Source organism: Passer domesticus, chromosome 24 (assembly GCF_036417665.1).
Source record: "Passer domesticus isolate bPasDom1 chromosome 24, bPasDom1.hap1, whole genome shotgun sequence".
NCBI classification, from domain to species: domain Eukaryota; kingdom Metazoa; phylum Chordata; class Aves; order Passeriformes; family Passeridae; genus Passer; species Passer domesticus.
In genome coordinates this window covers 4,821,425-4,847,735 of record NC_087497.1, presented here as the reverse complement: position 1 = coordinate 4,847,735, position 26,311 = coordinate 4,821,425, and the positions used below count along the sequence as shown (strand labels likewise).

At 57.7% G+C, this 26,311-nt stretch overlaps 1 protein-coding gene across 8 annotated transcripts; it reads right to left on the bottom strand.

Annotated features, from left to right (window-relative positions):
• Positions 1-707: 707 nt before the first annotated feature.
• On the bottom strand, positions 708-25,984 carry RIMS3 (regulating synaptic membrane exocytosis 3). 8 transcript variants are annotated; one of them, XM_064398214.1, is made up of 9 exons: positions 16,893-17,077; positions 13,265-13,539; positions 11,607-11,862; positions 11,416-11,528; positions 10,247-10,348; positions 10,013-10,152; positions 8,117-9,248; positions 7,649-8,075; positions 708-7,606 (listed from the first exon to the last, which is right to left on the bottom strand). In XM_064398214.1, the coding sequence occupies exons 2-7, from the start codon at positions 13,488-13,490 to the stop codon at positions 9,036-9,038; spliced, it is 1,050 nt and encodes a 349-aa protein (XP_064254284.1). In that variant the 5' UTR covers positions 13,491-13,539; positions 16,893-17,077; the 3' UTR covers positions 708-7,606; positions 7,649-8,075; positions 8,117-9,035. The 8 variants fall into 8 exon arrangements, with proteins under 8 accessions (XP_064254284.1, XP_064254282.1, XP_064254281.1 ...); XM_064398212.1 differs by lacking the exon at positions 16,893-17,077 and adding an exon at positions 25,569-25,984 and having other exon boundaries at positions 7,649-9,248; XM_064398211.1 differs by lacking the exon at positions 16,893-17,077 and adding an exon at positions 23,880-24,030 and having other exon boundaries at positions 7,649-9,248.
• Between the last annotated feature and the right edge of the window lie 327 nt (positions 25,985-26,311).

The following is a 26,311-nucleotide window of genomic DNA, read 5'->3' as shown; positions in this document are numbered from 1 at the left end:
GGAATTTCATCCCAAAAATCAGCCCAAATTCCCTCTGGGTTGGGCTCTGTCCCAAATGCCAGGGATCTGAGGGAGCAGAGCCAGGCCTGGAAGAATCCAAAGTTGACACTTTTATATACAAACCCCTCAGCTTTGGGATGGGGGGAAGGTGCAGCAGAATTCCTGCAGCTGCTGGGATTAAAAGATTTCATTCCAGCTTTAATTCCGTTATTCCAACCATTTTAAACTCGGGTTTAACAAAATCTTGTCCAAAAATGTGAAGGATGAGGGAACATCAGAGAATTGTGGAATTCCAGGATGGTTTGGGTCCCATTCCATTCCACCCCCTGCTCCTTTCCCAGATTTCTCCAGGCTGATTTTCCAGCTTTGGACACTCCCAGGGGTGCAGCAGCCACAGCTTCCCTGGGAATTCCATCTCAGCCTCACAGGGAGGGATTTCATCCCAAAATCCCACCCAACCCTGCCCGTCCCTCCTTTTCCTGTCCCTCCCCATTTTCCCTGGGAAGCTGGAGGGGATTTGGAAACCAGGGAGGTTTGTGGGGTTCTTGTGAGATCGTTTATTCATTATGAGATTTCTTTCCTCACATCAAACCTGCTTTTTCCAGGGGGAAAAAAATGTTTTATCCCATTCCCCTCTTTCCCAGAGTATCCATGAGGGGTTGTGGGATGATTTTTTGGTTTTGGGGAAAAACTCAAGCACAAGCAAAAAGTTTTCAAGCTGGCTTTAATCATCTCCACTTGCTGCCCCAATACTGTACATGCAAAGCCAATTAAAAGGTGAATAATTCAGCTTTTCCTCCCTTTTTATTTTTGATTTTTTTGGGGAGGAGAAGGTCAGGAATATTTTACAAAACAACGTGCGCCCTCAGAGCCGTCAGTCCCGCAGATAGAAACCACAAAAATACAAGAGTTTGACATTTAAGAAAGGACCACACACACACACATAGAAAACGGGACAGGACACAGGTAGAAAATTCCATTTGCTCGTTTTTTGAAATATTCCCACTTTTCTGTAGCCGTCCCAAACCCATCCCCTTCTCTTGGACGTGGGACTGGGGCTCCAGGGATGCTCCAGGTCCCCCCTTCCCGGTGATTTTTGGGGAGGGTGGGGTTGTGGAATGGGAGGAATCTGTCATTAAACCCAGTTTAGCTCAAATTGGGGGGGTGGGGTCACTGCTCCCATCCCAGCTCCCAAAAATCCTAAAATATCCAAGGAAAGTCTTCTCCCGGCTCTCCCTTCCCCCTCAGCTGTCACCTTCTCATTTAGGGCCAATTAACTCGTGCTTCATTAAGCTCTGACACTTCCCCCCCTCTCCTGGTGATCCCTTTCCATGTAAATGTTTGGGGATTTGAGGCTGGAAAATGTGAGGGATTTTCAAATCCTTGTGGGGTTTTGCACTCTCCCCCCCATCCCTCCTTTCAGCCTCAGCTTCCAAGGGTTTGGAATTTCTGGCAGAGCTCTGGGAGCATCTCCTTGCCTTTAATCCCTCAGCATTCCCACCCTTTAATTCCCTTTTATTTCATTTTTAATGGACCCAAACCAGTCTGGCATTCCACAATTCCCTCTCATTCCCCCTCAAACCTTTTTAGGGGGAAGCTGGGTTGAAAGATTCCTTATTCTGGATAAAATCCCTCCATTGGGAATGGAAATCCAGAATTTTTGCATGGGATAAACATTCCCAAACTTCACTTTGCCCACTCCTAAAAATCCCTCTGCTTTTATTTCCCTGCTGCTGCTGCCAACCTGAATTCCAGGAGAAATTCCCAACTTTGTTTTTCACTTTGAGGTGTAAACTTAAGGGATTAATGACAGATTCCAGAGTCCTGGATCATCCTGAACATTCCAGGGATGAATTCCGAGCTGGGGAGGAGGAGGAGGATGATGATGATGATGATGATGATGATGATGATGATGATGGGAAGATTCTCTCCTTTCATGAAAAGATCAAAGCCCTTTAAGAAAACAAGGCCACCGACTTCAAAGTGCTCTGAACATTCAGGGGCTCCCCCTCGGGATTGGGAATTCCTTCAGGATTCTCCTGTGGTGGGAGAAAATTCCCTTTGGAGCCAGAGGGAGCTGGGATCCTGCAGGGAATGGGATCAGCATCCAACCTGTCCTGCCAGGGAGGGTCACTGCCTGCTCCAGGGGCTCCTTGTCCACCCAGGAGCTTTGGGAAAGGATTTGTGCCCCTCCAAGGGGTTTAGGAAGGGATTTGGAAAAGGATTTGTGCCCCTCCAAGGGGTTTAGGAAGGGATTTGGAAAAGGATTTGTGCCCCTCCAAGGGGTTTAGGAAGGGATTTGTGCCCCTCTGAGGGATTTGGAGAGGGATCTGAGCCCTTCCAAATTTATTGGAAAGGGATCTGTGCCCTTCCAAGGGCGTTGGAAAAGGCTTTGTGTCCCTCCAAGGGCTTTGGAGAGGGAATTGTGCCCCTCCAAGGGCTTTGTGTCCCTCCAAGGGCTTTGGAGAGGGAATTGTGCCCCTCCAAGGGCTTTGTGCTCCTCCAAGGGCTTTGGAGAGGGATTCGTGCCCTTTCAAGGGATTTGGAAAAGGATTTGTGCCCTTCCAAGGGATTTGGAAAGGGCTTTGTGCCCCTCCAAGGGCTTTGGAGAGGGAATTGTGCCCTCCCAAGGGTGGGAGCACTGCTGGATTTTGTCGAGCCCCTCTCCCACCCCTGGGAGGGGTTTGGGGGCTCAGGGCAGCCCTGGAGGGGCTGCTGGACAGGGAGGATGGAAAAGGGGCACAGGGATCCCTCTGGATCATCCCTCCAGCCCCAGGATCCCTCTGGATCATCCCTCCAGCCCCGGGATCCCTCTGGATCACCCCTCCAGCCCCGGGATCCCTCTGGATCATCCCTCCAGCCCCAGGATCCCTCTGGATCATCCCTCCAGCCCCAGGATCCCTCTGGATCATCCCTCCAACCCCGGGATTCCCTTGCCTTGGGCTCAAATCCCAAAGGGAGCAGGGCTGGGAGTTGCCCACCCCAATCATGGATTGCTTTTCATTCTACAGGAAAACAAACCAAAAAAAAACCAAATAAAACCTGGATGTGGCCGAGTGCACAAGCTCTGGGTCCTAAACGAATGGAAAAAGTGGGAAAAGGGAAAGATCCAAGGAAAAGGAAAGGATGAGGTATAGCAACAACCGGAGCTCCAGGCCCTGGGGGAGCACTGGGATCTCCTGGATTCTCCTGGAGCCCATCCCGGTGTTCCTGAGGGATGCTCGGGGGTCCCACAACGTGGAGGTTCCTCAGCCACCCAGACCAACATTTTTGGACACTTTTCTGTGTCTTTTTAAACCCAAAATCTTCCTCAGGTGAGCGGGATTGTCCCACCCTGTCACGGAGTCACCCCCAAAATTCCAACCTTGTTATTTGGGATGCTTTTTTTTTTTTTTTTTCCTCCTAAAAACTCTTTCCTGCAGCTTTTCAACTCCTAAAAGTGATTTTCACACCTTTAACCAACCAGGCAAGGATTGGGAGGGGGTTTCTCCGTGAAAAAAGAAATCCTGCCCTGTCCATGGAAGTGTCCCAGGATGGGGCTTGGAGCAGCCTCTGAGGGGCTGGAATTTGATGGATTTTTGTCTTTCCCACCCAAACCAGCCTGGGATCTGTGCAGCAGAGGGAAGACTTCCAGTTGGAACAGCTTTCCTGCAAAACCACTGGAAAAGGCCGTGCTGCCCTTGGCACAGCAGGATTCAAACCCTGCTGGGAATTCTCCAGATCCACCTGCAGCCACGAAATCCCCAGGGAAAACAGGGAGAGCTCTTCCCATCCGTGAGGAAAAACTCATTGAGGTTGGGTTCAGCCCGGCCACTGCTCCTTGATCTGCACAATTCTGGTATTTTCCAAACCAATCCAGAGCTTCCCACATCCAGGCATTTCCCATCCATCCAGAAAGAAACAGCTGAGTCAACTGGGAGAAAAATTTTCCACCTGGAAAAACATCCCTGGTGCAGTTTTTTAGGGATTGTTTTGTGTGAGGAAAAAAAAAATCCTTCCTGCCCTGCTGGGCTTGGTGAGTCCAGGTGGGAATTGTGGAATCCAGGCTGGATTTCCCAAGTTGTGGTGTCAGGCAGTGAACAGAAGAGATTCCCAGGGAGCCAAGGGAATCCTGATCCCATTCCTGAGGAATTCCTGGTCTGTGTGGCACCAGGAGCTGGCAGCTCCTGGAGGAGAGGTTGGCACAGCTGGGAAAGGTGGAGGGGATTTTTTTTCCCCCTCTCTGGTGCTCTGTGGCAGTAGGTTCAGGGAATTGGTGCTGGATTGCACTGGATTTTGGGAAAACTCCAGCCAAGCCTCCTCTCCCGGGTTTTCAGCATGCCCCGATGGTGATGAACCAGCAGCTGCATCCTGGCTGATCCCAATTTCTTGGAAGTTTTCCCTGGATTTTGGCAAATCTGGCCCGTTCCAGGCTGGTGGAAAACCAGGGATAACTCAGGCCTGGGATCTTGGAGTGTTCTCTGTGCTTTGTGTGAATTTTGTCAGCTTTCAGGGGATGTTCCAGCATCATTCCAAGGTTTTTTTTTTTTTTGTCAAATCCATCCTCGTGATTCCTGGGGGTTTGGATTTCAGTTCTGGCAGTGTCAGGTGGGGGCTGCTCCTCTCTGCTGGGGGCTGGGTGTGAAATGTGCTGCAAAACTGATGTCATTCCATATTAATTCCTCTTTCTAGGAAAAAAAAATCTCTGGCAAATCCAGTGATTTGGATTTCTTTTCTTGACAGAAAATAGAGAAAACCATCAAACTCAAAATTCCTTCCAGGGAATTTTGCAAAATCAAAATGCACGTCAAAAAATGCCCTTTGTGAGAAAATATTCCCCCAGAAAAACAACAAAAAACCAACCTTGGAGTGCAGGAATTCATCCTGGGATGGAGTTCCCTTCCTCAGGAGCTGGCACGGGGCTCAGTTTGGGATTTTTGGGTGTCTTGGCTGTGTTTTTCTCGTTGTTTGAGGAAGGAAAACATCTGACACGAGGTCCTGGGGGTTGAGAAATGAGAAGCTGATGTTGCAACCCCAACGTGGCACAATCCTGGCTTCTCCCCCAGTCTGGGTTTCCCACACCAGTTTAAGGTGGGTTATTCCCGCTGGGAAGAGAGTGGCAGCTCCTGGGGAACTGGAAGGGAAGGAGGGAATGTTTTCCTGGATTTTGGTGCCACTCCATGGTGTTCCCCCTTCCCCAGGAGCAGGAGGAACCCCACCCATGGAGGGGCTGCACTTTGTCACCCCCAACTCATCCTCGCGAGCCGAAATCTTTGGGTTTTCCTCATTCCCAGGTGGAAAATCTTTGAGTTTTCCTCATTCCCAGGTGGAAAATCTTTGAGTTTTCCTCATTCCCAGGTGGAAAATCTTTTGAGTTTTCCTCATTCCCAGGTGGAAAATCTTTGAGTTTTCCTCATTCCCAGGTGGAAAATCTTTGAGTTTTCCTCATTCCCAGGTGGAAAATCTTTTGAGTTTTCCTCATTCCCAGGTGGAAAACCTTTGAGTTTTCCTCATTCTCAGGTGGAAAATCTTTTGAGTTTTCCTCATTCCCAGGTGGAAAATCTTTGAGTTTTCCTCATTCCCAGGTGGAATTTCACCGGGATTTTTCCAGCAGAAAGCCAGGGACGCTCGTGCTGGCCCTGGGAGCGCGTGGTGGCCGCGCTCAGCTCTCACCAGGCACGGCCGTGGGATGTTCCTGGCAGGAGCAGGGAAGCGCTGCCGGAGGAATGCGGGAATGCGGCGGGGGTGGGAAGCTGTGCCCACGCCAGGAGCACTCCGGGAGCACAGCGTCCCTGCTCAGCTCCCTGCTCTGCCCACGCTCCTGCCCCGTGCCCGGGACAATCCCGCCGCGGATTTGGAGTTTTCCCGTCACAATCGAGTTGGTGAAGGCAGAGGGAAGAGCGGCAGCTTGGAGGAGCAGAAGGCTTTTCCTTTTGGGATGCTTTCCCTCATGGAGAGTCAAAAATCCGGCAGAGGCTCCGCCAGGTTGAGCCTCATGGAATTCTGTTTGCCGCGATTCCGCGCTCAGGAGGGAACATCGAGTCCAAGCCGTTGTTTGTTCCTGTCTCAGCGCTCAGGGCACCGAGTTCATTCCCCAAAGCACCCGAGGTTCAGGGCATCCCACATTCCCAGAGGTCTCCATCCAGGAATCGCTTCTCCTCTGAGGAGGATTTCATCCTTCACGGGGGGGAAAGGATGAACTTTTCCCCACCCCAGCTCAGCGGGATCCAGCCAATTCCCTTCTGGGTGGTTTGGAGTTGGCAAGGTCATGGCAGCAGCTCCGAGTCCCCGTCACGACGGCACCAAAGCTGTGGCACTGCCAGGTGAATTGGCCACAGCACAGAGTCCTGGTGGCCACGGTTTTGGGGTTGTGGAACCCCATGTGTGGGTTTGTAGACCCCAAAGTTGGAGTTTGTAGACCCATAGATCCGGTCTGTAGACTCCCAAGTTTGGGGATTTGTGGACCCCAAGATTTGGGGTTGTGGAACTTTGGGGTTATGGAACCCCAGGTTTGGGTTGGTGGAACCCCAGATTTGGGCTTGTGGACCCCAAGGTTTGGATTTGTGAACCCTCAAGCTTGGATTTATGATTGGCCAGATCTGGATTTGTGAACACCCAAGTGTGGGGTTGTGGACCTTCAGATTTGGGTTGGTGGAACCCCAGATTTGAGGTTATGGAACACCAAGTTTGGGTTTTGGGGCCCCCAGATTTGGGGTTATGCAACCCCAGAACTGGGGTTGTGGACCCCAAGGTCTGGATTTGTGAACTCTCAGGTTTGGGTTTGTGGACCCCTGGGACTGGATATATGATTCCCCAGATTTGGATTTGTGGACCCCAGATCTGGGGTTGAGGACTCCCAAGTTTGGTTTTATGGACGCCCAGGTTTGGGGTTGGGTTTGTGGAGGGAACAGCTTCATCCCAACAGTCTTTTCCTTCAGGTTTGGGTTTGTTCTGCTGTGGCTGAGCTGGTTCTTCATTCCCGGTGCCACCAGGAGAAGCCCAGGTGGGTTTGTTGTGCTCTGTGCATCGTGGAATTCCGTGTTTTGCCAAGAAATAATCCTATAAAAACCCCAACCGTGCTGTGGGGTGCTTTGTGGTGAAGACTGAAGGTCAGAGCCAGCCCCATGAAATTCCCCGTGAACCTCTTGTCCTCTTCCAGCCTCCTCATCTTTTGGTGTGTTGGGATTTTGTTCCTTCTCTCTTGGGAACTGATCCTTCAGGACAGTCATTGGATTTAGGAATATTGGATGAAGAAACCAAGAGTTTCTAGTGGTGTCTCCCCTGAGTAATTTCAGCAAATTTCAATAGGCACCTTCAAAAAAAGCTTCCGTAATTCCCGGGTTTGCTACAAGAACTGGATCCCTCGGAGGGAACCAAAATGCTGCTTGGAAAAACAAACAAAACGAACAAAAAAACCCCAAAAACGCTCATCCCGCTCAGGAACTCCCGCTCCCTTGTCTGCCCCCCGAATTCCAGAGCTGCTCTTGAGATGTCCCCCTGGAGAGAACCAGGGTTGGATTCTGCTCCTGCTTGGAATTCAAGTATCCAGGAGGGCATCGCAGCTCTCCACAAGGAGGTCCCAACCCCAAGGAGGATGTCCCAGGCCTCGAGGGGAGCGTGCTGGAGCCTGGGAAGGGAATCCCAGAGCCTGGGAAGGGAATCCCAGAGCCTGGGAAGGGAATCCCACACCTTGAGGAGGACAGCCTGGTCTGGAGGAGGAGGAGATCCCAGCTCCAAGGAGGGCGCCTCCAGGAGGGGATCCAAGATCTTGGGAAGGTCATCCCAGCCCTCAGGGAGGGTATCCCAACCTCTGAGGAGGGAATCCCAGCCTTTAAGCACGGCATCCTACTCCAAGGAGGATATTCCAGACCCCAAGAAGGGTATCCCAGCCCCTGAGGAGGGAATCCCAACCCCAAGGAGAGCATTCCAGACCTCGAGGAGAGCATCCCAACCCCGAGCAGGGCTTCCCAGACCCCAAGGAGGGACAGCCAGACCTCAAGGAGGACATCTCAGCTCCAAGGAGGACATCCCAGCTCCAAGGAGGCCATTCCAGACACCGAGGAGAACATCTCAGCTCCAAGGAGAGCATTCCAGACCTCGAGGAGGATATCTCGGCTCCAAGGAGAGCATTCCAGACCTCGAGGAGAGCATCCCAGCTCCAAGGAGAGCATCCCAGCCCTGCAGCTGCGAAGGAGGGGGCTGGGAGGCAGCTGATCCTCCAGGATCCCGGCGTTCCCGCTCCGTTGGGTCGCCTTCTCCCACCAGGCATTCCCAGAGTTTGTCCTTTGGGCGCGGTTCTGGCCGGACGCGCGCGCGGTCGGCGCCGGGACACGAGGAGAAGCCCAGGGGATGCTGAGGGGAGGCCAGCGCCCCTTTCCCTGTCCCCTCTTGCTTTGGCAATGGTCACAGGCTACATGCTCCCGGGAAAACCCAAAAAAAAAAAAAATTGGGGGGAAAAAAATTGTAAAAAAAGGCAGGAAAATGGCCACCAAAAGTGGTGGGAAAGCGACCAAAGGGGATGAGACTGGCAGGTGTTCCCGGTCCATCCGGAGTTCTCTTGGGTATTGCAGTGAGTGTGTTGTTAGCACGTGGCAAAGCTACATAAGAGAAGATGCTACATTCCTTGGAAAACAAAAATAGTGCTGAGTTGGATTTGTTCTGAGTTCGGTGGGGTTTTCCCCTTGGAAAGCCACCTTTTCCACGGAGGCAGGGAAAGGGAGTGGCAGGAAAAAGGAACCTCGTCCTCAGCCAGCCTGGGCTGCTCCCAGCAGGGGTGGGAGAGAACTGGGAGCGTCCAGGACGAGGTCTGGGAACAGTCTGGGGTCGTTGGCAGTCGCAGCCCTTGGAGGGAATTTTCACCTCTCCTTCCCCCCTGCCTCACACCTGGTCCTCGCTCCCTCTCCCTTCCCAGGGAGGGCGTCCAGGGCAGATTTTTTGTGGGGGAAGGAGATTGAAAATTAAAAAAAAAAAAAAAAAGAAAAAAAAAAGGATATTTACATCTCTCCACAACCAGTTCTGCAAGGTCTCCTTGGATGTCTCCTTCCCAGTCCCAGCCTCTACGGGCAGGAGGGGCTGGTGGAGCTCTCCAGGGAGGACTGGGAGAGGCGGCGGGTCAGGGGTCCGATGCTGGAGTCGGCCAGGGAGGAGGTTGGGAAGAGTTTGTACCAGCCCGAGACGGCGCTGGAGAGATCCAGCTCCTCCAGGATGATCTGGGCCATCCCCATGAAGCACTTGTGGTCCATGCGCCCGTAATCGCCCCAGACGATCACCTGCGGGCAGGGAGGGGGAGATGGAGCTGGGAGCTCTGGGGAAATCCTGCCCAGACGGAAAAAGCCTGCTGTGGTCGGGCTTGGGAAGGTCTGAGGGATGGCTGGAAGGGCTCTGGGGATCCCTGGCCTTGCTCCCCTCACCCTGTGACGGTGGGGAGGTCCTGGCACACGGCATTCCAGATCCCAGAGGGCATCCTAACCTTGAGGAGAGCATCCCAGCCCTGAGGAGAGCATCCCAAACCCCAGGAGAGTATCCCAACCCCAGGGAAGGCATTCCAGACCTCCAGGAAAACATCCTGGACCTCAAGGAGAACATCCCAACCTCAAGGAGATCATCCCAACACCAAAGAGATCATTCAACCCCTAAAGGAGAACATCCCAATCCCAAGGAGATCATCCCAACCCTAACCCAGGCAGGGCATTCCAGACCCCAAGGAGGGCACCCAGACCTCAAGGAGAACATCCCAGACCTCAAGGAGAACATCCCAGACCTCAAGGAGATCATCCCAACACCAAAGAGATCATTCAACCCCTAAAGGAAAACATCCCAATCCCAAGGAGAACATCCCCTTGGGGCATTCCAGACCCCAAGGAGGGCACCCAGACCTCAAGGAGAACATCCCAGACCTCAAGGAGAACATCCCAGCTCCAAGGAGGGCATCGCAGCCCACAGAAGCTGTGGCTGTCCCACCCCTGGCAGTGTCCAGGGAAAGGCTGGATGGGGCTCAGAGCCACCTGGGAGAGGGGAAGGTGTCCCTGCCCACCTGCAGGACTTTGCCCTGGGGACTCTCCTCGAAGAGCAGGGGCTGCTGGTACGAGGGGTCACAGGTTTTCTTCACCACCTTGGTCTTCTTCTTGGCCAGGCAGACGCCGTTCTCCAGCAGGTAAACCTTCACATAGGTGGCTGCCGTGGGAAAAGGGGACAACCAGGGACATGGAGCAGGACCCTGGGATGATCCCAGCACGGCACCCGCCCCCCTCCCTCCACAGCCACCTACCAGGGATGCACTTGGAGCCCATCTTTGGGATGAGTCCCCTGGCCTGGATCACGTCCACCTCCAGCTGCCCGTTGCGGTCAGCCATGCCCACGTGGACATCTCCTGCAAGGGGGGACACGCCTGATGGTCACCTCCCCCTGGGGACAGCCACAGCCCCGTGTCCTCGTCACCAGTGGGAACTGGGCACCCCCATCCTCACACCAGCGTCCCACTGGATGCCTGATTTGTTGGGAATTAGGGGCTTGGATTGAGCAGCGAGGAGAGATCTGGGTGGGAGCCCCTCCTCCCCATCAGCTCCATCCCTGTCACTGGGATTTTATCCCTCGTGGTGGGAATAAGGCTGGGATTTACCCAGGCTGGGCCTTGGCCGCGTGATCCCCAGGAAAAGGAGAGGCTGGGACAGGAGAGATCAGGGGCCAGGAACTCTGAGGAGTCCAACCACACCTCTCCCCTTCCCCTTTCTCCTTTCCCCTTTCCCCTTTTCCCTTTCCCCTTTCCTTTTTCCCTTTCCCCTTTCCCCTTCCCCTTTCCCCTTCCCCTTTCCCTTTCCCTTTCCCTTTCCCCTTTCCCTTTTCCCTTTCCCCTTTTCCCTTTCCCCTTTCCCTTTTCCCTTTCCCCTTTTCCCTTTCCCTTTCCCTTTTTCCCTTTCCCCTTTCCCTTTCCCTTTTTCCCTTTTCCCTTTCCTGAACTTCCCTGAACTTCCCTTCCCTCCTGCTGGGATTTATTCAGGACCAGCTCCCAGTACCACAGGGACAGGGGGGACAGGACAGGGGACACCAGGCAGCTCTTCCCATTCCCAGCATCTCCAGCCCCAGCAGGATCAGGGGGCCACCTTGGGGGGTGTCCCCAGCTGCTGCTGGCTGGCAATTCAGACTTAGGGCTCAACTTTTGATCCCCATTTGGGATTTCAAAGGGAAAAGAGGGACAAAAGGTGAGGGTTTGGTTCCGGGATGATCGAAAAGGAAGCCCCGGGAAGAGGCAGAGCCCCGGGAAGAGGCAGAGCCCCGGGAAGAGGCAGAGCTGTTTCTCAGGGATGCCCTGCCCCGAGCCCTGCTCCCCTGCACAGGGCACAGCATTCCCAAACACCCCGGGATGTGCTGGGAAGAAACACGCGGTCTCTGCCCCCCTTCCCTCCCTCGAGAGCCTCCCTGGGGGCTGCCCCTGCTCACCCATCGGGGGGGTGGCCAGGGTCTGCCGCCCCACGAGCTGCCCCGGCCCCAGCCCGTCGAGGAAATCGCTGAACTGGCTCTCTGCTCCCAGCCGCGTGGTGGGGAAGATGAACCTGCAAAGGATGTTCATGGAGCATCCCTCTGCCGGGAGGGGTCCCGGGGCCCCTCCCGAGCCCTGCCCCGCTCCTTACGTGCCGTCGGAGCTGTTGCTGTTGGTGCTGCCGTCCGTGGACTCCCGGCTGCCCTGCCGGGTCACCCTGGTCCGCATCTCCACGGCGATGCCGGTCTCGGTGCTCCTGCGGATGGTGCTGCGCAGCTTTTTGGGGCCCCCCTCTGGAATTGGGGACGGGATCAGCTCCGGCTCCTGCCCCCAGCCCTTCCCTGCCTTCCTGTTTTCCTGTTTTCCATCATTCCAGGGAGTTCTGCACAGTGAATTCCCAGGGGATCCTGCACGGACACACCCCGGTGCGGCAGGAGAGGAGAGCCACGGGCTGGCTCTGTGTCCCCGTGTCCCCGTGTCCCCACTCCATCTGCCACAGCCTCGCTCTGTCCCGGTGTCACCGTGGCTTTGCATGGCTCAGAGTCCCCTCTGCCACTGAGACCTGCCCCACTCACCCCACAGGAGCTGGCACCGTCCACCCAAAGTCCCCGTGCCAGAGGGGACAGGAACCCACAGTGTCACAGCCCCAGTGCTCCTGGTGTCCCCTCTCCACACTTCCTGTGCCTCTGTCCCCGTGCCAGAGGGGACAGGAACCCACAGTGTCAAAGCCTCCTGATGTCCCTTTCTCCACCCTCCCTGTGCCTCCATCCCCATGCTAGAGGGGACAACCCACAATGCCACAGGGATGGGCACAGCCCCAACACTGCCTGATGTCCCCTTGGCCTCCAAAATCCCCCTGTCCCCGTGCCAGAGGGGACAGCAATCCACGATGTCAGAGCCTCCTGATGTCCCCTTTCTCCATCCCCCTGTCCTCCAAAATCCCTGTCCCCGTGTCAGAGGGGACAATCCGCAGTGCCACAGGTGTGGGCACAGCCCCAACACCACCTGATGTCCCCTTTCCTCCACCACGTGTCCCTGGCAGTGGCAGATGGCAGCAGGAGGAGGAGGAGGGTGGCACGAGCAGCCACCCCTGGCACTGTCCCCGGGCCCTGCTGTGTGACCATGTGTGAGAGGTGGCATCGCCAGCTTTGTGCTGCTCGTTCAGGGCTGTCCCCACGCAAGGGTGTGCCCAGTCCTGGCAGCTCCCTGGAACAGCCTTAAAATGTAGGGAAATATTAACTGGGGAGTGATGCAAGCTGTTAGAATTATATCATGTATATAATAGTAATTATAATATTATATTATAATATATGCCATATATATTATATAATATATATGTATTATACATTATACATATATTATATATATATATATATATATATATATATATATATATATATATATATATGCTATTATATAATATGCCTTATTATAATATAAGGCATTTAGGTGCCATTTTTGGGTGTCATTTCTGGATGTCATTTTCAGGCGCCATTTTTTGGGTGTCATTTTTTTAGGTGTAGTTTTTTGGGTGTCATTTTGAGACGTCATTTTCAGATGCCTCCTTCACACACGGGCAATGAAAACAGGACTGGTGGCCACCTCAAACCCCAAGATGGGGATCAGGGCGGCCTCTCACCGGTCTGGCTGAGCTGCAGGGTCATTTTTTGTTGGGTGACATTTTTGGGTGTAGTTTTTTTGGATGTTATTTTTAGACGCCATTTTCAGATGCCTCCATCACACGCGGGCAACGAAAACGCGACTGGTGGCCACCTCAAACCCCAAGACGGGATCAGGGCGGCCTCTCACCGGTCTGGTTGAGCTGCAGGGTGCTCTTGCTCCACTGGGACAGCCCCACGATCGCCACCATCTTGGCGCCCAGGCTGGAGCGTCGCTTCTTGCTGGCGGTGACGGTGACGGAGACGGAGTCGGCGCTGCCGCGCGCGCTCTTCTCCAGGCTGTACATCTCGCCGCTGATGCTGGAGCTGCGCACCACATTCCTGGCAGATGAGGAGCTGGCATCCCCGTTGAACATGGTCAGCGCGCCCGCCGGCACCGGCACCGGCTCTGCTGCCCGGGATCAGCTGCGGGGACAAGTTGGGGACGCTGAGGGGTTGTGGCAGCGGTTGTGGCAGGGGTGGGTGGTGCCACCGAGGTGCTGACAAATCCAGGAAATTCAGGTGGCGTCACCCACTGAGGGGTGGATATCAAGGAAAGGTTTTTCCCACTGGGAACTCCCCGGCTCCCTCGGGAGCATTCCCGAGGATGCCAGAGCATCCTCCTAGGAATGCACAGGGGGGGATTTTGGGGTGTCTGTGCAGGGCCAGAGGTTGGACTGGGTGATCCTTGTGGGTTCCAGTACATTCCAAGATTTTCCCCCACTTATGGGAGCAGCAGGAAGGGGGAAGGAAGGACCCCTGGGGTGAACATCCAGCCCTGCCTCAGCTCCCTGCAGGATCTGGACACTCCCAACATCCAGGAGACACCTGGATGGGCAGAAGGCTCTGAGTGCCACCAACCTGCCCAGCCTGGCATGAGGGGTCCCTTGGGTACAGCCCCATCCACGCCTGAGGACATCCAAAATCACATCCAGCCAAGTTTTCCCTGCTCATCCCCTTCTCCAAACCGTGTCCAGGTCAGCCTGCTCCAGGTGATGGGATGGGAATCCCTGGATGGGAGCACCAGGGGTGGATGCCAGAGCTCCCACACAGCCCGGCCGCCTTCCCTTGGCCATGAATATTTAAACTCCAGCGGGATGGAGCATCCATCTTCCAGGGAAAGGTGAATTATTAACTGCAGGCCAAGCGAAGCCACTTTGTGATAATGGATGGAGGCAGCGCCTGGAAAAATGTTTCCCTTTCAGAGGGAGAGTGGGGCAGGGTGGGGGCTCTGCTGCTCCACAGCTGGGAGGAGACCTGCTGGGAATCATGGATGAGACCTGGCAGGAGCTGTGGGATCAGCTCCAGCACCGCTGAACTCGTGGATTTATCAATTGCAGGGGTGAGTGGGTGATTAGTCATTAATATCATTAATTACTTCCCTCCTGGCCGGGGTTTTCCTTCCTGGCTCTGCCCAGGCATTGACCCACGGCCTTCCCCTGACTCCTGGTGCCCGGGGGGTCAGCACTGACCCCCAGCTCCGGAGGGATGGATCCTCTGGGATAAAGCCATCAGTGTGGGATCTATCCCAGCTCCAGAGGGATGGATCCTCTGGGATAAAGGCATCAGTGGGGGATGTATCCCAGCTCCAGAGGGATGGATCCCTTGGATAAAGCCATCGGTGTGGGATCTATCCCAGCTCCAGAGGGGTGGATCCCTTGGATAAAGCCATCGGTGTGGGATGAGCCCCACTCCAGAGGGATGGAGCCATTGGCACCAGGTGCATTCCAGCCCCATCACAGCCCTGTGCTGATGTGCAGCACTCCTGGAGGAGGGGTCAGGGCTGATCTGCTGCCTTGGGGACCTCTGGGATGACACTTCCCAGTGCCACCCGCCACTCTCAGGCTCCAAACCTGCTGCAATCCCTGAGTTTTCCCTGAGGATGCACCTGACACGGGGAATGGATCCCAAACACTTCCCCCGCCGCAGTGTCCTGCTGCACCCCATGCCTCAGTTTCCCCACCAGCAACCCTGGCTTAGGCTGTGCCTGAACAAACACAAATCCTGGCCTCTGCCAGGCCCAGCCCAGGCCCCTCCATGTTCCAGGTGAGAAATCCCTGTGACAACGCAGCCCTGCAGGGCCAGGAGAACACAAAGGGCTCCTGTTGCTGCTCCCCGCTCGCCGCTGCAGCCGCCCGGAGAGCACCAGGCTCTGGTGGGAGCAAATTAGATCAGGAGAGCAGAGCGCTAATGGGATCATTTCCAATGCAACACACACAGGGATAATCCACTGCAAAGGAAGCCGAGCAGCTCCTCGGCCCCAAGGGAGGATTTGCTTTCCCCTGCCCGTGATTTTACCCCTCTCTGCACAATCTGCTTCTGCCCAGAGCAGGTGCTGGGTGAGGGGTTCAGGGGTGCCTGGTGCTGAGATGAGCTGGGCTGGAAATTGGGTTTGAGTGCTGGAGACTGTGGCTGCCACAGCCTTGGCATGGCCACAGCATCCTCAGTATCACTACAGCATCCTCAGCACTACCACAGCACCCTCAGCATGGCCACAGCATCCTCAGTATCACCACAGCACCCTCAGCAAGGCCACAGCATCACTGATGCCACCACAGCATCCTCAGCATGGCCACAGCATCCTCAGCACTACCACAGTGCCCTCGGCATGGCCACAGCATCCTCAGTATCACCACAGCATCCTTGGCACAGCCACAACATCCTCAGCATGGCCACAGCATCCTCAGCACCACCACAGTGCCCTCGGCATGGCCACAGTACCCTCAGTATCACCACAGCATCCTCAGCATGGCCACAGCATCACTGATGCCACCACAGCCCCCTCGATGCCACCACAGCACCCTTGATGCCAACACAGCATCCTCAGTATGGCCACAGCATCTCTGGCATGGCCACAGCACCCCTGATGCCACCACAGCCCCCTCGATGCCACCACAGCACCCTTGGTACCAACAGAGCATCCTCAGCATGGCCACAGCATCTCTGGCATGGCCACGGCATCCCTGATGCCACCACAGCACCCCTGATGCCACCACAGCCCCCTCGATGCCACCACAGCCCCCTCGATGCCACCACAGCCCCCTCGATGCCACCACAGCCCCCTCAGCCCGCTGCTGCCCCTGCCCCGGCTCCCCCTTCCCGGCAGCGCGAGGGGAGTCAGGGAACCGCACCAGCCTTGCCTTCAAACACACATTTCCCCCCCAAACACACATTTCCCCCCCAAACACACATTTCCCCCCCAAACACACATTTCCCCCCCAAACACACATTTCCCCCCCAAACACACATTTCCCCCCCAAACACACATTTCCCCCCCAAACACACATTTCCCCCCCAAACACACATTTCCCCCCCAAACACACATTTCCCCCCCAAACACACATTTCCCCCTCAAACACACACTTCCCCTTCCCCTCGTGTATGCGTTCCCCGGATCCCAAGCAGGGATGCTCGCAGCCGTGACGCCGCATCCCAGCCGGCTCCTGCCCTGCCACCGACCGCGTTCCGAGCTCCCGGGGCAGCGCCGCAGCCCCCGCAGCGCTCACCGCCGCCACGCTCCGTCCTTGCGGGAAACAACGACCACCGGCAGCCCCGGGAAGTTCCCCGGCGAGGCAAAGGCGGATCCCGGGGGATGCACGGAGCCCGCGGACACCGCCGGGAGCCGTGTCATGGCTGGAGCATCCCCGCTGGATGAGCACAAGCGGCAGGAAAATCGGGATCCCTGTTGCGTGTGGATGGCGGGGGCCGAGCTCTGCCACTCCCCGCTCGTGGTACCCCAAAAAATATTTTTAAAAAAAAAGGAGATGGGGGCGTCTTACCGGCCCTGCGCCGGGGAGGAGGAGGAGGAGGCTGGGCTCAGCCTCGCAGCCCCATCCCGGCCGGATCCGGAGGGTGCCAGGGCGGGTGAATCTTTCCAGGGTTCTGGAGAGCCGGGGCTGTGCTGGCGCTGCTTCAGCATCTCCCTCAGCATCTCCATGGTTACACGGCTGACCCAGTTCTCCTCCCAGCCCCGAGCAGGGCCACAGTGGTCCAGCGGGGTGGGATGTGCTGGGAGCATCCCTGGGTGGGATTCAGGGAGCTGGTGACCCCCCTGGATCCCTGCAGATGCCGTGGGGATGGAAGGGATGGGAAAAGTGGGGCTCGAGGCAGGACAGGGGGTCACAGGTGACCCCAGGAAGGGATGGACCCGGTGGCTGGGCAGTGCCAGGGGGGCTGCAGGTGTGGGAAGGGACAGCCCGGGGTTGGGAGGAGCACTGGCCCCAAATGTGCCACAGAAACAGGAATGAGGGGCAAAACATTGATGGGAAAAATGGGTGCCTCGGGAAAAGCGCTGGAGAAGGAGGGAGCAGCCCCACACAGGTGGGAAAGGAGGAGGAGGAGGAGGAGGAGGAGGAGGAAGGTGCTAAATGAGCATGGTGGGGGTGGCTGGGAATGCTGCCTTGCCAGGGAAGGAGGCACAGGGATTTTGGGAGCTGTTTGCTCCCTCAATCATCATCAAGGTGGATGATGATCAGTCATCCATCAAGGTGGATGTTCCCACGGAAAAACGGGGCTGGAAACCCCTGGCAGTGGGGCAGGAGGTTCTTCCTGGGGGATGCCTCGAGCCTGGAGGGAGAGCACTGAAAACTGTGGATGTCTGGAGCAGGTAGCTCCTAAAATCAGCTTTTTTTGGGAATTAAAAGGTTACCAGAGCTGCCACCCCGAGGCCCTGCCTGGGCAACAGCACACCAGGACAAGCTGCAGCATCCCAGCTCCCACACACCTGCTCCGCCAGGAATTTGGGAATAAGGCAAGGCTCATTTCCCCTAAAAGTATTTCGTTCTAATTAATTGCTTCAGCTTTGATAGGCAGCTGCTTGTATAATTTTAATTGCCCAACAAGGGCTATAATTGGGTGCACGTGAGCTGGGAATTTGGGAGGAACTCCAGGTCCTGGAATTCAGCTTCTCCTGGCTCAGGCAGGTTAGCAAAGTTCTGTCCGGGCTGGGATTTGCTGCAGGTGCTGCTGCATCAGCTTAAAATTAAAGGGTGGGTCCAAAGGTGCTCCATTCCTTGGAAAAGTTGGGAAGTTTGGATGGGGCTGTGCTCAGGGATCCCACAGGAGCAGCCTCTGGAAAAGGCCTGGCTGCTGGATGAGCGAGGTTTGGCAAGGGAGGAAGAAGAGGAGGGAGGAAATCCCTCAGGATGGCTCTGCTCAGGATGGTTTTCCAACGGGCAGGGGCTGGGATGGGAGCCTGGACAGGTTTTCCACGGGGATGGGAAGGGCTGGTGGCCGTGGTGTGGGTCTGATGGCATGGTGGTGGCAGTGACCAGGGATGTCCCCAAGGGCTCAGCTCCTCCAGAGGCCTGGCTAGGGCTCTTGAGGGATGGCATTCCCACAGCCTGGGAGCAGCTGGGGCTGCTCCAGGGGCTCTCCAGGCTCCCATCTGCTCCTGCACGTGGGACACAGACTGGGAGCAGCACTGGGATCCAGGCTGGGAGCAGCACTGGGATCCAGGCTGGGAGCACCAGTGGGATCCAGGCTGGGAGCAGCACTGGGATCCAGGCTGGGAGCAGCACTGGGATCCAGACTGGGAGCAGCACTGGGATCCAGGCTGGGAGCACCAGTGGGATCCAGACTGGGAGCACCAGTGGGATCCAGGCTGGGAGCAGCACTGGGATCCAGGCTGGGAGCACCAATGGGATCCAGACTGGGAGCACCAATGGGATCCAGGCTGGGAGCAGCACTGGGATCCAGGCTGGGAGCACCAATGGGATCCAGGCTGGGAGCAGCACTGGGATCCAGACTGGGAGCAGCACTGGGATCCAGGCTGGGAGCACCAGTGGGATCCAGACTGGGAGCACCAGTGGGATCCAGACTGGGAGCACCAATGGGATCCAGGCTGGGAGCAGCACTGGGATCCAGACTGGGAGCACCAGTGGGATCCAGACTGGGAGCACCAGTGGGATCCAGGCTGGGAGCAGCACTGGGATCCAGACTGGGAGGCACAGCCCAGCACGGGGTCTCCAAGCAGCACTGACACAGGAGAAATGTCCCATGGGAATCTGCTGTGTCCTAACACACCTTGCTCGTGGCAATTCCCTTTCCACGCCCATTCCCAGAGGATGTGTCCACCTCTGATGTCACAGCTCCAGGAGGATCCAGCGGGATCCTCCATGGGGAACTAGTGGACACAGAATCCTCCTGCTCCCACTTTGTGCCCATCTTGCCCTGGGAAGGTGGGACAGGTGTGGAATTCCAGGCCATCCCTGCCTGGTGGGGAAGGGGCTGCAGGACGGCAGAGGCTGCGCCCTGACCACGCTGTCCCTGTCCCCCGTGTCCCTGCGTGACGTCTGCGCCCGCTTAAATCAGATCTGTGCTGAATCCCAGCGTTTCCTTGGCAACATCAAGGAATCCGAGGAGCAAAAGGCACCCGGCAGGGCCAGGCTGGGGGACAGCCAGTGCCCGCCGAGCCCAACTGGCCACCAGAGCCACGGGGACACTGCGGCAAGCACCGAGCATTCCTCATGGTCCAACACATCCCGGAGATAACGCAGGACAGAGCGGGGATAATCTGCTCTGGTGGCACCTCCGTGCTGGTTGTGGCCACCACGGGCAGCTGGGGATGGAGCAGGACCTCGCTGGGGACACGCAGGAGCTGGCACCGTGGGCAGTGGGACGCTGCAGCCGTGTGGCCCCACAAATCCCCAAAAATCCCCAAAAACCGGGGCAGCTCCACGGGGATGCAAGAAACCTGGGATGGGTTTGGAACGGGATGGCCCCACTCAGCTCCCAACCCTTGTCCTGGTGGCACCGAGGGCTGCCAGGGCCGTGCCAGGCTGGTCTCCCTGGCACAGAGGGAAGGTGCAGAGCAGCTTTTCCCGTTCCGGCTGCCGCTGCCTTTCCGGCTCCGAGCTCTGCAATGCAGCTCGCACGGCTCGGCTGCCGTGTGTGAATCCCATCAATATTTCATGGAGCTGCTTCCTCCAGGGGAAGGGCTGCTCTCAGCTCCGGCTTTCTGCTGCTCCTAGCAGCAGGGAACATCTGATTTCCTTCCAGCAGCACCCAGCAGATTGCCCTGGTCCTTCCCATTCCACATTGGCAAATATCCCTGTGCCTTCCAGGAGCTCTGGAGCCTGAAATCCCTCAGGTTCCACCCTCGGCTGCTGGCACCTGCCCAGTGCTCCTGGGGTCTCCAGGGATGAGCCACCAACTCCAGGATGGGTCACTGAGCCCAGCCACATCCCCAAATCCACATCCAGCAGCAGGATGTGCCAACAGCCTGGCTGGATCTGACATTCCCTGCCCAGCCTCATCCATCCCGCAGATCCCAGCTGGCTCCAGTGCCCAGCAGGAGCCGGGGGTGAGCAGCTTTGTTTGCAGAAAAAAAAGTTGCTTTTTTAACTGCTAAGGTTGCACAATTATTCCTGAGCTTCTTCAGGGATCAGCAGAAAACTTGGGAAGAGTTCTGGGAGCCGGAGCGAAGCCAGGAGGGGGCAGAGCCTGCAGCAAACACCCCTCGCTGTGGCACAGGGAGCTGGGGTGGCTCTCTGGGGGTGGCAGCAGCTCCTGCATCCCTGGAAGAGCAGGAGGATGGGATGAGGGACATGGGATGATCCCAGCGAGGTGCTGCTCCCCAGAGCAGTTGTGAGAAGACGAGGCCAAAAGCTCTGGTGTTGCTTCACCACCCAACAACTAAAATCTGCACAATTCCCAATTTCCAGGGTGAAACGTCCACGTCCAGGAGTCTTTTTGTCTGTGGAAAGGGTGAGGAGCCTGGAGAGGCTCCCAGCTGAGCATCCCAGGGTGAGGAAGGAGCTCCTGATCCCGGCAGGCAGTGGGAGGAGTGGGGCTGTCAATCCCTTCCCAATAATTCCTAACCGAGGCTCTCTCCCTGCTCGCGGAGATGTGGTGACAAAACATTTGAAGTGCCTTGACAGGGACGCCAAGAGCTGCTGTCACACAGCTCCAGTTTTAATCAGCAGGAAAATTAGGGATTTTCATCACCTTAAACTGCATTTTGTATCCGTGTGAGGCTTCCCAAAGGGCTGAGCTCCGGGGATGGCAGCAGCTCGGGGGATGGAAGGGGGGGATTCACCCGCGGATGTGGGGCCAAGCTGCCGCAATGTCACCTCTGTCCCTGTCCCACAAAGGCTGCAATGGGGACAAAGCGAGAGGCTGGCAGTGTGGGAGGTGGCAGGAGTTTGGCCTCACAAAGGGATGTCGGAGATGGAACAGAGGGAGAGAGGTGTGAGCACAGCGGGAGCGGCCTCGGGGAGGGGTCGGTGCGGGAAGGAACGGGCACACGGAGAACTGGGGCTGAGAGGAGAGCTGAGAGGAGAGCAGCCGGGGAGGAACACGGGCAGGGTTTGGGAAGGGCTGGGGGTGGAAACTGGGAGGGTTTGGGAATGGCCGGGGAGGAACACAGGGATGGTTTGGGAATGGCTGGGGGATAGAAACTGGGAGAGTTTGGGAAGGGATGGGGGATGGACACAGGGAGGGTTTGGGAATGGCTGGAGGTGAAAATAGGGATGGTTTGGGAATGGCCAGGGGAGGAAAACAGGGAGGGTTTGGGAATGGCTGGGGATGGAAACAGGAATGGTTTGGGAATGGCCAAGGGAGGAACACAGGGAGGGTTTGGGAATGGCTGGGGATGGAAACTGGGAGAGTTTGGGAAGGGCAGGGGATGGAAACTGGGAGAGTTTGGGAATGGCCGGGGAGGAACACAGGGAGGGCTTGGGAATGGCTGGAGGTGAAAATAGGGATGGTTTGGGAATGGCCAGGGGAGGAACACAGGGAGGGTTTGGGAATGGCTGGGGGACGGACACAGGGATGGTTTGGGAATGGCTGGGAATGAACACAGGGAGGGTTTGGGAATGGCTGGGGGATGGACACAGGGATGGTTTGGGGATGGACACAGCGAGGGTTTGGGGATGGCCAGGGTGATCAGGCAGGAATGGTTTGGGAATGGCCAGGGGATGAAAGCAGGAACAGTTTGGGAGCAGCCAGGGGATGAAACAGGGGATGGTTTGGGAGAAGTTGGGACATCAGGCAAGGATGGTTTGGGAATGGCCAGGAGATCAGGCAGGGCTGGTTTGGGGACAGCCAGGGGCTCAGGCAGGGCTGGTTTGGGGACAGCCAGGGGATCAGGCAGGGCTGGTTTGGGGACAGCCAGGGGTCAGGCAGGGATGGGTTGGGGACAGCCAGGGGTCAGGCAGGGATGGGTTGGGGACAGCCAGGGGTCAGGCAGGGATGGGTTGGGGACAGCCAGGGGTCAGGCAGGGATGGGTTGGGGACAGCCAGGGGTCAGGCAGGGCTGGTTTGGGGACAGCCAGGGGCTCAGGCAGGGATGGGTTGGGAACAGCCAGGGGTCAGGCAGGGATGGGTTGGGGACAGCCAGGGGTCAGGCAGGGATGGGTTGGGAACAGCCAGGGGTCAGGCAGGGCTGGTTTGGGCAGGCGCTCCCCTGTCCTGTGGTGGAAGAACAGCCCCAGGCTCCCGTGCCTGGCAGCAAAGCCCATCCCGTGCTCCCGGAGGATCCGCAGCCTCCCACTCCCAGCTCACAAAGGAAACAAACGGCGCAGCCCCTGGATGTTCCCTGGGCACCCAGAGAGGGGGTTCAGCCTTGGAAGCCCCTTTCCCGTGGGTCCCAGATCCCTGGGAACGGGCACTGCCCACCACAGAGCCCCAGGAATGGGCACTGCCCACCACAGAGCCCCAGGAATGGGCACTACCCACCACAGAGCCCCTCAGACCCTCAGGAATGGGCACTGCCCACCACAGAGCCCCTCAGACCCCCGGGAATGGGCACTGCCCACCACAGAACCCCAGGAACACGCACTGCCCACCACAGAACCCCTCACAGCCACCCCCTCCCGTGGGGGCCACCCTCAGTGCCAGCTCCCACGCAGTGGCCCTGGGGACAGAGGGGACCCTGTGGCCAGCCAGGCCTGAGCCCGTTGGGGTGCCAGGGTGATGCCCAGGGGCTGTCCCCACTTGTTGTCCCCCTGGTTGTGGCAGGGGGAGCAGCACAGGAGCTCTGCCCATCCCAGGGCACGGTCTCACCCTTCCTCACCCCTTCCTGAACCGTTTTCCCTCCAGAACCGACCCCAGCACCTGCCCCAAACCCCACGGAGGGCGGAGGAGGCTCTGGATGGAGGAAGAGGCAAACCCACGCACAAATCCCAGGCTGGAGCCGCCGGGAAGCCCGGGACGAGCCGAGCCCGGTGCGATGCCCCGGGGCTGACCCTCCCCAGGACCCTCCCCGCTTCTCCCGGTCCCTAGCCCGGTTCTCCCGGCGCTGGGACCGGCGTGCACGGGACGGGGTTGACGTCAACGGGCTTTCAGCGGGATGATGGATGGCACGGGAAGGCGCTCCCGGTGCCCAGCCGCCGGCCGGGAAGCGCTGCCCGCCCCGCACCGGGAAAGGCTCCGGGGAACCGGCCCGGGGAGCCCCCGGGAACGGGGGGAGCGCGGCCGCAGCTCCCCGCTTTTCGGCGCACCGATGATTTTGGGGGGTTCGCATCCCGGCTCAGAGCCTGGGCGATCATTTAGGGGTGCCGGCAGCCGCGGGGCACGGCGGGACCCCCGGCGTTGTCCCCACGGGGGTCGAGCCCCCTCCTCTCCCTCCATCCCTCCTCCCGGAGCTCCCGGAGCGCGCATCCCGCTGCTCGCCGGCAGCGCAGCCGCGCCGGGCATCCCCAAATTCACCTTCCCCGCTCCCCCGCCGCCGGCCGGGGATGCTCCGGGACAGGTGCGGGCCCGGTGGCCGCGGGGCCCGGGGTTGTCGCCGCTGTCCCGGAGCGCCGCACCCCGCGGGCACTCACCGCTGCCGCCGCCGCCGCCGCCGCCCGTGCCCGCTCCTCCCCCGGCCCCGGCGGGCTGCTGGGAGCGGCGGGCGGGGGAGCCCCGGGCCCGGCCCCGACGGTCCGGGCGGAGCGGGGAGGCACCGGGAGCTGGGCGAGGGGAGGGGGCGGCCGGAGCGCCCACGGCAGCGGCGGGACCGGGCAGCCGCCAGCTGCGTCCTAAGGGGGGATGGAAGGAGCGGCCGGTCACCGGGAGACTCCAGCTGGACCCTACAGCCCTCAAGTGGGTCCTGGACCCCAAAAACCTCCAGCTGGACCCTACAGCCTTCAAGTGGGTCCTGGACCCCAAAAACCTCCAGCTGGACCCTACAGCCTTCAAGTGGGTCCTACAGCCAGCGGCTGGACCCCAAAAAACTCCAGCTGGACCCTACAGCCTTCAGCTGGAGTCTGGACCCATTAACCAGAGCTTGGGAGGCACCAGATGGATCCTAAACCCAGCAACTGAACCCCAAAAACCTCCAGCTGGACCCTACAGCCTTCAGCTGGAGTCTGGACCCATTAACCAGAGCTTGGGAGGCACCAGATGGATCCTAAACCCAGCAACTGAACCCCAAAAACCTCCAGCTGGACCCTACAGCCTTCAAGTGGGTCCTGGACCCATTAACCAGAGCTTGGGAGGCACCAAATGGATCCTAAACCCAGCAACTGAACCCCAAAAACCTCCAGCTGGACCCTACAGCCTTCAGCCGGAGTCTGGACCCATTAACCAGAGCTTGGGAGGCACCAAATGGACACTAAACCCAGCAGTTGAACCCCAAGAGGCACCAGCTGGACCCTAAACCCAGCAGTTGAACCCCAAGAGGCACCAAATGGACACTAAACCCAGCAGTTGAACCCCAAGAGGCACCAGCTGGACCCTAAACCCAGCAACTGAACCCCAAGAGGCACCAAATGGATCCTAAACCCAGCAGTTGAACCCCAAGAGGTACCTGATGGAGCCTAAACCCAGCAATTCAACCCCAGGAGGTACCAGATGGAGCCTGCACCCTTCAATCAGACCCTACAGCCATCAACTGAACCCCAAGAGCCTCCAGCTGCACCCCATACCCATCAACGGGACCCTACACCCATTAACCAAACCCCAAGAGCCTCCAGTTGGACCCTACACCCATCAGCAGGACCCCAAAAGCCTCAGGTTGAACCCTACACCCATCAATTCGACTTTGCACCCATTAATTGGACCCCAAGAGCCCCCAGCCAGACCCCACACCCATCAATGGGACCCCAAGAGCCTCCAGTAGGACCCTACACCCCTCAAACAAACCCCAAAGCCCCCAGCCAGACCCCAGACCCTCCAGCTGGATCCTCCAGCCCCCAGTTGGACTCCGGAGCTGCCACCTGCCCCTTCTGCCCCAGCTGGACCCCAGGAGCAGCTGCCAACCCCCCTGAGGTCACCTGGACCCCGAGAGTCCCCAGGCAGCCCCCCGGCACCTCGGGAGCCCCGGGGCACCGCAGCCGACCCCGCTCAGCCGGGCTTTGGGGACGCACCAACCTCCAGCTGCCATCCCGCTGGAGCAGCCATGGGGACACCACGGGGACACCACGGGGACACCACGGGGACACCACGGGGACATCGGGGTGCCCTGGATCCTGGCGGGGGAGGAGGTTTGGGAGCAGAGGCGGCGATTCCAGCGCTGCCCTTGGACTCACCTTGGCTGCCGGGATCCAAACACCGATTTCCCTCTAGGCAGCGTCTCCCTGCTCCCGGTGAATTCCTCCGGCCGTGAATTCCTCCGGCGCTCTCCCTGCGCTGCCTCTGCCGGCTGACATGGAGCCACGTGCCAGGAGCAAAGCCTCCTTCCCCGCCTTTAACTCTGTCCCTCCCTAAAATCCCGCAATTCCCAGCTCCCCATCCCATGGGCAGCACCTCGGGCTGCACGGGGCGTTCCCAATTAGGGATTAGGGCCTGGGGAGAGATTTGGGATCGGCTCAGGGAGTGCAAGCATCCGTCAGTGCAGGGAGGATGTGGGATAATTCCTGGAGGGAAAAACTGGGATGCAGCAGGTCCCGGCAGGAAAGCTGGTTCAGGAACAGGAATAGCTGAAAGAACTAAATATGGAAACTTGGATAAACCAGCGCTGAAGGAGGGAGATGGTTTCCTAACGGGATTCAAAGCATATAAACAAACTCAGGGAGGAGGGAGGGTGTCCAGAGGGGCCTTGGTGAGGAAGAGTTTGGAAAACCAGCTGGAATTCTCCCAGCAGGGAAGGCTATTCCATGACATTTCCAGCTTTGTGGAGGAAGTGCCACTCCTGGGAACACATTGTCGGGGGGAAGAGATAATGAAAACAACGTCCCTGAAAGATTCTCCAAGGGATTTTTTCCCAGCTGCTTTTTGATGATAGGAAGTTTCGCAGCAATGGAGTTCTCAGTTCCTTTGGAAGTTTTTTGCT

Coding starts and splice junctions, on each gene's coding strand:
- RIMS3 (XM_064398212.1), bottom strand. CDS start 13,490: ATGTTCAACGGGGATGCCAGCTCCTCATCTGCCAGGAATGTGGTGCGC. Junction 10,349..11,415: donor CCTGGCCACCCCCCCGATGG/GTGAGCAGGGGC, acceptor CCCCCCTTGCAG/GAGATGTCCACGTGGGCATG. Junction 10,153..10,246: donor GGGCTCCAAGTGCATCCCTG/GTAGGTGGCTGT, acceptor TTCCCACGGCAG/CCACCTATGTGAAGGTTTAC.